General features: G+C 42.1%; 1 protein-coding gene across 1 annotated transcript in view; it reads left to right on the top strand.

Moving 5' to 3' along the window:
- Positions 1-10000, top strand: part of tmem178a (transmembrane protein 178a) — an 18164-nt gene that overhangs the window by 524 nt on the left and 7640 nt on the right. Inside the window, exons 2-3 of the mRNA XM_084081589.1 lie at positions 666-910; positions 1821-2026. Coding sequence (XP_083937715.1) covers positions 666-910; positions 1821-2026 — 451 coding nt within the window. The remainder of the gene's footprint in view (positions 1-665; positions 911-1820; positions 2027-10000) is intronic.

Genomic DNA, 10000 nt, shown 5'->3' with positions numbered 1-10000 from the left:
TCTACAGGCTCACACCATATGTTGTGGAGCTTGTAGATCGGCTATTTTCTGTGTAAAGTTATTCAATCTAATCTATTTTGAGCCATTATTTTGTTTTGATTCTTGGTATGGATTCATTTCTTTGTGTCTATTTAAGTTATGTGTCATCATATTACATCATCTTATCTGAAATGTCATTTTAGTTTTTAACATGTTCCACTGTTTAAAAAAAACAATTATTAATAATAATATTAATAATTGTGAATGAACAGGACACTTATTATATTGTTATTGACTATTAGAAACATATGATTTTGTCATAAACATCCACGGGTTCGTTATGTTGCGAACACTTTATTTTATATTGTTAACACGTCCGTACATTTTACCAGGAATGATGTTATTTACACAAACATTCAGACATTATGATTGGTCCATTAACAGGCTGTTTGTTTGTTTACAAACATTCATTCAGACATCTAATTGGTCCATTAACAGGCTGTTTGTTTGTTTACAAACATTCATTTAGACATTGTGATTGGTCCATTAACAGGCTGTTTGTTGTATTGTGATTGGTCATTAACAGGCTGTTTGCTGCATTGTGATTGGTCATTAACAGGCTGTTTGCTGCATTGTGATTGGTCATTAACAGGCTGTTTGCTGCATTTTGATTGGTCTGTTGGCAGGCTGGCGGTCAGTCGGTCATGGAGAGGCGGGCCGTGGTCAGTGTGACGGCGGTCAGTCTGAGCGGGTCGGCTCTGTCTCTCCTGCTGCTGGTCACCGCCATCTTCTCTGACCACTGGTACGAGACGGACACCCACGGCCACAAGGAGAACTGTGACAAGTACGGGAACGACTCCAACGACCAGAAGAACCGAGACATGCCCATCTACCACCTGCCCCTGGTGCACGACAGCAGCCCCGCACACGGGTAAGATATTATGACATCTGGCCACCTGACCACCTGACCACCACACCATAATATATACCATCTGACTCACCGCACAGGGGTAAGATATACACCACCTGAACACCACAATAACGTGTTCCTTCCACGCGCTACGTCCTACCGGGGAAACTCCCCCCTGTCAGGTGATGAGAAGCTATACGTCCTACCGGGGAAACTCCCCCCTGTCAGGTGATAAGAAGCTATACGTCCTACCGGGGAAACTCCCCCCTGTCAGGTGATAAGAAGCTATACGTCCTACCGGGGAAACTCCCCCCTGTCAGGTGATAAGAAGCTACGTCCTACCGGGGAAACTCCCCCCTGTCAGGTGATAAGAAGCTACGTCCTACCGGGGAAACTCCCCCCTGTCAGGTGATAAGAAGCTACGTCCTACCGGGGAAACTCCCCCCTGTCAGGTGATAAGAAGCTACGTCCTACCGGGGAAACTCCCCCCTGTCAGGTGATAAGAAGCTATACGTCCTACCGGGGAAACTCCCCCTGTCAGGTGATAAGAAGCTATACGTCCTACCGGGGAAACTCCCCCCTGTCAGGTGATAAGAAGCTACGTCCTACCGGGGAAACTCCCCCCTGTCAGGTGATAAGAAGCTACGTCCTACCGGGGAAACTCCCCCCTGTCAGGTGATATGAAGCTATACGTCCTACCGGGGAAACTCCCCCCTTGCTAGCTCCTCATGCATTGAAGGAAGCATGAGCTCAGTTATGGGCTCTCCCTAGGCTGGCAGAGGGAGAGTAGCGCCCAGGATTACATAGGCAATTGGCACTGGGTGGAAACATGGGTAACACAAATCGTGGGATAACCCTAACCCTAACCTCAAGACAGGGTAAGAGGAACCTGGCCCTCATTAGAACATCTGTTTCTGGTTATGTTCTCCAGACAGGGAAAGAGGAACCTGGCCCTGATGAAGCCCATCCACGTAGGCTCCAGGGAGGAGGAGCTCCTGGAGAACTGGAGGGCCATCCTGGGGATGGGCATCCTGGAGACGGAGTGCGGCCGGCCACTATTCTCCACCTACAGCGGACTGTGGAGGAAATGCTACTTCCAAGGCATGGATGTGGACATCGATAAACTCATCTCTAAAGGTCTGTCTGTCTGTCTGTCTGTCTGTCTGTCTGTCTGTCTGTCTGTCTGTCCATCTATGCATCTCATACTTGGACTAAAGCACTGGGGTTAGGTACTGTGTCTAGCAGTGGGTTAGGTATAAGGATAAGGATAATTCCTTTTAACAGGTCGTTCATGAAAGTCCTTGCGGTCTTGTTTCCAATGAGAACCTGTGAGCAATTAGGGGTTAAGAGTCTTGCTCAGGGACAAATTTCATTTCATCGACACATATGCTGACCTGGCCTGGAATCGAACCTGGGGCAACCAGGGTGTCTGGCTCCCTAGGCGGGCTCACTAACCATTCAGCAATGGCCGCCCCAGGTACTGTGCCTAGCAGTGGGTTAGGTACTGTGTCTAGCAGTGGGTTAGGTACTGTGTCTAGCAGTGGGTTAGGTACTGTGTCTAGCAGTGGGTTAGGTACTGTGTCTAGCAGTGGGTTAGGTACTGTGTCTAGCAGTGGGTTAGGTACTGTGTCTAGCAATGGGTTAGGTACTGTGTCTAGCAGTGGGTTAGGTACTGTGTCTAGCAGTGGGTTAGGTACTGTGTCTAGCAGTGGGTTAGGTACTGTGTCTAGCAATGGGTTAGGTACTGTGTCTAGCAATGGGTTAGGTACTGTGTCTAGCAATGGGTTAGGTACTGTAGTGTCTCACTAAACTATTTTACTAAACTAGTTTAGCTTATTTTTTAAATATAAATGTGTGTGCACTTTCCGGTGACTATTTAGCGTCTGTATTATCCCACGGGGAAATTCTATTCCATGTAAATAGGGATTGGTGAACCAAAACAAAGCGGCACCGCAAAACCGGATGGGCAGAATCCGGAAAGAGAATTATTATTATTATGTTTTTCAGTAGGCGTGGCCTAGACCGGATCACACAGGTCTTTAATAACGCATACCAGGCTTTCCTCCGAGGTGGAAAGACTGGTGACGCGAGGTTACATGCTACCTAAATGACATGCTATTTAAATGTTAGCTATCTAAATGACATGCTATCTAAATGACATGCTATTTAAATGTTAGCTATCTAAATGACATGCTATCTAAATGACATGCTATTTAAATGACATGCTATTTAAATGTTAGCTACCTAAATGATATGCTATCTAAATGACTTGTTATCTAAATGTTAGCTACCTAAATGGCATGCTACCTATGACATGCTACCTAAATGACATGCTACCTAAATGACATGCTATCTAAATGACATGCTATCTAAATGACCTAAATGACATGCTATCTAAATGACATGCTACCTAAATGACATGCTACCTATGACATGCTACCTAAATGACATGCTATCTAAATGACATGCTACCTAAATGACATGCTACCTAAATGACATGCTACCTATGACATGCTACCTAAATGACATGCTACCTAAATGACATGCTATCTAAATGACCTAAATGACATGCTATCTAAATGACATGCTATCTAAATGACATGCTACCTAAATGACATGCTATCTAAATGACATGCTATCTAAATGACCTAAATGACATGCTATCTAAATGACATGCTACCTAAATGACATGCTACCTAAATGACATGCTACCTAAATGACATGCTATTTAAATGACATGCTATCTAAATGACATGCTACCTAAATGACATGCTACCTAAATGACATGCTACCTAAATGACATGCTATTTAAATGACATGCTATCTAAATCTTAGCTACCTAAATGACATGCTACCTAAATGACATGCTATCTAAATGACATGCTATTTAAATGTTAGCTATCTAAATGACATGCTACCTAAATGACATGCTATCTAAATGACATGCTATTTAAATGTTAGCTATCTAAATGACATGCTATCTAAATGACATGCTATTTAAATGTTAGCTATCTAAATGACATGCTATCTAAATGACATGCTATCTAAATGACATGCTATTTAAATGTTAGCTATCTAAATGACATGCTATCTAAATGACATGCTACCTAAATGACATGCTATCTAAATGACATGCTATCTAAATGACATGCTATCTAAATGTTAGTTACCTAAATGAAATGCTATCTAAATGTTAGCTATCTAAATGACATGCTATCTAAATGACATGCTACCTAAATGACATGCTATCTAAATGTTAGCTATCTAAATGACATGCTATCTAAATGACATGCTATTTAAATGACATGCTATCTAAATGACATGCTATCTAAATGTTAGCTATCTAAATGACATGCTATCTAAATGACATGCTATTTAAATGACATGCTATCTAAATGTTAGCTATCTAAATGACATGCTATCTAAATGACATGCTACCTAAATGACATGCTATGTAAATGACATGCTACCTAAATGACATGCTATTTAAATGACATGCTATCTAAATGACATGCTACCTAAATGACATGCTATGTAAATGACATGCTATTTAAATGACATGCTATTTAAATGACATGCTATCTAAATGACATGCTACCTAAATGACATGCTATTTAAATGACATGCTATCTAAATGACATGCTATCTAAATGACATGCTATCTAAATGTTAGTTACCTAAATGACATGCTATCTAAATGTTAGTTACCTAAATGACATGCAAGTGTCAAGTGTTTACATACACGTATGTAAAGACGTTTAGTCTTACAGTGAGACAGTAGTGTCTCAGTAAAGTAGTCTCACAGTGAGACACTAGTGTCTCAGTAAAGTAGTCTTACAGTGAGACAGTAGTGTCTCAGTAAAGTAGTCTCACAGTGAGACAGTAGTGTCTCAGTAAAGTAGTCTCACAGTGAGACAGTAGTGTCTCAGTAAAGTAGTCTCACAGTGAGACAGTAGTGTCTCAGCAAAGTAGTCTCACAGTGAGACAGTAGTGTCTCAGTAAAGTAGTCTCACAGTGAGACAGTAGTGTCTCAGTAAAGTAGTCTCACAGTGAGACACTAGTGTCTCAGTAAAGTAGTCTCACAGTGAGACAGTAGTGTCTCAGTAAAGTAGTCTCACAGTGAGACAGTAGTGTCTCAGTAAAGTAGTCTCACAGTGAGACAGTAGTGTCTCAGTAAAGTAGTCTCACAGTGAGACAGTAGTGTCTCAGTAAAGTAGTCTCACAGTGAGACAGTAGTGTCTCAGTAAAGTAGTCTCACAGTGAGACAGTAGTGTCTCAGTAAAGTAGTCTCACAGTGAGACAGTAGTGTCTCAGTAAAGTAGTCTCACAGTGAGACAGTAGTGTCTCAGTAAAGTAGTCTCACAGTGAGACAGTAGTGTCTCAGTAAAGTAGTCTCACAGTGAGACAGTAGTGTCTCAGTAAAGTAGTCTCACAGTGAGACAGTAGTGTCTCAGTAAAGTAGTCTCACAGTGAGACAGTAGTGTCTCAGTAAAGTAGTCTCACAGTGAGACAGTAGTGTCTCAGTAAAGTAGTCTCACAGTGAGACAGTAGTGTCTCAGTAAAGTAGTCTCACAGTGAGACAGTAGTGTCTCAGTAAAGTAGTCTCACAGTGAGACAGTAGTGTCTCAGTAAAGTAGTCTCACAGTGAGACAGTAGTGTCTCAGTAAAGTAGTCTTACAGTGAGACAGTAGTGTCTCAGTAAAGTAGTCTCACAGTGAGACAGTAGTGTCTCAGTAAAGTAGTCTCACAGTGAGACAGTAGCGTCTCAGTAAAGTAGTCTCACAGTGAGACAGTAGGTGTCTCAGTAAAGTAGTCTCACAGTGAGACAGTAGTGTCTCAGTAAAGTAGTCTCACAGTGAGACAGTAGTGTCTCAGTAAAGTAGTCTCACAGTGAGACAGTAGTGTCTCAGTAAAGTAGTCTCACAGTGAGACAGTAGTGTCTCAGTAAAGTAGTCTCACAGTGAGACACTAGTGTCTCAGTAAAGTAGTCTCACAGTGAGACACTAGTGTCTCAGTAAAGTAGTCTCACAGTGAGACAGTAGTGTCTCAGTAAAGTAGTCTCACAGTGAGACAGTAGTGTCTCAGTAAAGTAGTCTCACAGTGAGACAGTAGTGTCTCAGTAAAGTAGTCTCACAGTGAGACAGTAGTGTCTCAGTAAAGTAGTCTCACAGTGAGACAGTAGTGTCTCAGTAAAGTAGTCTCACAGTGAGACAGTAGTGTCTCAGTAAAGTAGGATCACAGTGAGACAGTAGTGTCTCAGTAAAGTAGTCTCACAGTGAGACAGTAGTGTCTCAGTAAAGTAGTCTCACAGTGAGACAGTAGTGTCTCAGTAAAGTAGTCTCACAGTGAGACAGTAGTGTCTCAGTAAAGTAGTCTCACAGTGAGACAGTAGTGTCTCAGTAAAGTAGTCTCACAGTGAGACAGTAGTGTCTCAGTAAAGTAGTCTCACAGTGAGACAGTAGTGTCTCAGTAAAGTAGTCTCACAGTGAGACAGTAGTGTCTCAGTAAAGTAGTCTCACAGTGAGACAGTAGTGTCTCAGTAAAGTAGTCTCACAGTGAGACAGTAGTGTCTCAGTAAAGTAGTCTCACAGTGAGACAGTAGTGTCTCAGTAAAGTAGTCTCACAGTGAGACAGTAGTGTCTCAGTAAAGTAGTCTCACAGTGAGACAGTAGTGTCTCAGTAAAGTAGTCTCACAGTGAGACAGTAGTGTCTCAGTAAAGTTGTCTCACAGTGAGACAGTAGTGTCTCAGTAAAGTAGTCTTACAGTGAGACAGTAGTGTCTCAGTAAAGTAGTCTTACAGTGAGACAGTAGGTGTCTCAGTAAAGTAGTCTCACAGTGAGACAGTAGTGTCTCAGTAAAGTAGTCTTACAGTGAGACAGTAGTGTCTCAGTAAAGTAGTCTCACAGTGAGACAGTAGTGTCTCAGTAAAGTAGTCTCACAGTGAGACAGTAGTGTCTCAGTAAAGTAGTCTTACAGTGAGACAGTAGTGTCTCAGTAAAGTAGTCTTACAGTGAGACAGTAGTGTCTCAGTAAAGTAGTCTCACAGTGAGACAGTAGTGTCTCAGTAAAGTAGTCTCACAGTGAGACAGTAGTGTCTCAGTAAAGTAGTCTTACAGTGAGACAGTAGTGTCTCAGTAAAGTAGTCTTACAGTGATACAGTAGTGTCTCAGTAAAGTAGTCTCACAGTGAGACAGTAGTGTCTCAGTAAAGTAGTCTCACAGTGAGACAGTAGTGTCTCAGTAAAGTAGTCTCACAGTGAGACAGTAGTGTCTCAGTAAAGTAGTCTCACAGTGAGACACTAGTGTCTCAGTAAAGTAGTCTCACAGTGAGACAGTAGTGTCTCAGTAAAGTAGTCTTACAGTGAGACAGTAGTGTCTCAGTAAAGTAGTCTCACAGTGAGACAGTAGTGTCTCAGTAAAGTAGTCTCACAGTGAGACAGTAGTGTCTCAGTAAAGTAGTCTCACAGTGAGACAGTAGTGTCTCAGTAAAGTAGTCTTACAGTGAGACAGTAGTGTCTCAGTAAAGTAGTCTCACAGTGAGACAGTAGTGTCTCAGTAAAGTAGTCTCACAGTGAGACAGTAGTGTCTCAGTAAAGTAGTCTCACAGTGAGACAGTAGTGTCTCAGTAAAGTAGTCTCACAGTGAGACAGTAGTGTCTCAGTAAAGTAGTCTTACAGTGAGACAGTAGTGTCTCAGTAAAGTAGTCTCACAGTGAGACAGTAGTGTCTCAGTAAAGTAGTCTTACAGTGAGACAGTAGTGTCTCAGTAAAGTAGTCTCACAGTGAGACACTAGTGTCTCAGTAAAGTAGTCTCACAGTGAGACAGTAGTGTCTCAGTAAAGTAGTCTCACAGTGAGACACTAGTGTCTCAGTAAAGTAGTCTCACAGTGAGACAGTAGTGTCTCAGTAAAGTAGTCTCACAGTGAGACAGTAGTGTCTCAGTAAAGTAGTCTTACAGTGAGACAGTAGTGTCTCAGTAAAGTAGTCTCACAGTGAGACAGTAGTGTCTCAGTAAAGTAGTCTTACAGTGAGACAGTAGTGTCTCAGTAAAGTAGTCTCACAGTGAGACAGTAGTGTCTCAGTAAAGTAGTCTTACAGTGAGACAGTAGTGTCTCAGTAAAGTAGTCTCACAGTGAGACAGTAGTGTCTCAGTAAAGTAGTCTCACAGTGAGACAGTAGTGTCTCAGTAAAGTAGTCTCACAGTGAGACAGTAGTGTCTCAGTAAAGTAGTCTCACAGTGAGACAGTAGTGTCTCAGTAAAGTAGTCTCACAGTGAGACAGTAGTGTCTCAGTAAAGTAGTCTCACAGTGAGACAGTAGTGTCTCAGTAAAGTAGTCTTACAGTGAGACAGTAGTGTCTCAGTAAAGTAGTCTCACAGTGAGACAGTAGTGTCTCAGTAAAGTAGTCTCACAGTGAGACAGTAGTGTCTCAGTAAAGTAGTCTCACAGTGAGACAGTAGTGTCTCAGTAAAGTAGTCTTACAGTGAGACAGTAGTGTCTCAGTAAAGTAGGATCACAGTGAGACAGTAGTGTCTCAGTAAAGTAGTCTTACAGTGAGACAGTAGTGTCTCAGTAAAGTAGTCTTACAGTGAGACAGTAGTGTCTCAGTAAAGTAGTCTTACAGTGAGACAGTAGTGTCTCAGTAAAGTAGTCTCACAGTGATACAGTAGTGTCTCAGTAAAGTAGTCTCACAGTGAGACAGTAGTGTCTCAGTAAAGTAGTCTCACAGTGAGACAGTAGTGTCTCAGTAAAGTAGTCTTACAGTGAGACACTAGTGTCTTAGTAAAGTAGTCTCACAGTGAGACAGTAGTGTCTCAGTAAAGTAGTCTTACAGTGAGACAGTAGTGTCTCAGTAAAGTAGTCTTACAGTGAGACACTAGTGTCTCAGTAAAGTAGGATCACAGTGAGACAGTAGTGTCTCAGTAAAGTAGTCTCACAGTGAGACAGTAGTGTCTCAGTAAAGTAGGATCACAGTGAGACAGTAGTGTCTCAGTAAAGTAGTCTCACAGTGAGACAGTAGTGTCTCAGTAAAGTAGTCTCACAGTGAGACAGTAGTGTCTCAGTAAAGTAGTCTCACAGTGAGACAGTAGTGTCTCAGTAAAGTAGGATCACAGTGAGACAGTAGTGTCTCAGTAAAGTAGTCTCACAGTGAGACAGTAGTGTCTCAGTAAAGTAGTCTTACAGTGAGACACTAGTGTCTCAGTAAAGTAGTCTCACAGTGAGACAGTAGTGTCTCAGTAAAGTAGTCTTACAGTGAGACAGTAGTGTCTCAGTAAAGTAGTCTCACAGTGAGACACTAGTGTCTCAGTAAAGTAGTCTCACAGTGAGACAGTAGTGTCTCAGTAAAGTAGTCTTACAGTGAGACACTAGTGTCTCAGTAAAGTAGTCTCACAGTGAGACAGTAGTGTCTCAGTAAAGTAGTCTTACAGTGAGACAGTAGTGTCTCAGTAAAGTAGGATCACAGTGAGACAGTAGTGTCTCAGTAAAGTAGTCTCACAGTGAGACAGTAGTGTCTCAGTAAAGTAGTCTCACAGTGAGACAGTAGTGTCTCAGTAAAGTAGTCTCACAGTGAGACAGTAGTGTCTCAGTAAAGTAGTCTCACAGTGAGACAGTAGTGTCTCAGTAAAGTAGTCTCACAGTGAGACAGTAGTGTCTCAGTAAAGTAGTCTTACAGTGAGACAGTAGTGTCTCAGTAAAGTAGTCTTACAGTGAGACAGTAGTGTCTCAGTAAAGTAGTCTCACAGTGAGACAGTAGTGTCTCAGTAAAGTAGGATCACAGTGAGACAGTAGTGTCTCAGTAAAGTAGTCTCACAGTGAGACAGTAGTGTCTCAGTAAAGTAGTCTTACAGTGAGACAGTAGTGTCTCAGTAAAGTAGTCTCACAGTGAGACAGTAGTGTCTCAGTAAAGTAGTCTTACAGTGAGACAGTAGTGTCTCAGTAAAGTAGTCTCACAGTGAGACAGTAGTGTCTCAGTAAAGTAGTCTCACAGTGAGACAGTAGTGTCTCAGTAAAGTAGTCTCACAGTGAGACAGTAGTGTCTCAGTAAAGTAGTCTCACAGTGAGACAGTAGTGTCTCAGTAAAGTAGTCTTACAGTGAGACAGTAGTGTCTCAG

The sequence above is a fragment of the Gymnoscopelus microlampas genome (assembly GCF_963454915.1).
Source record: "Gymnoscopelus microlampas genome assembly, chromosome: 2".
Lineage (NCBI taxonomy): Eukaryota > Metazoa > Chordata > Actinopteri > Myctophiformes > Myctophidae > Gymnoscopelus > Gymnoscopelus microlampas.
This window is presented reverse-complemented; position numbering and strand designations above follow the sequence as displayed.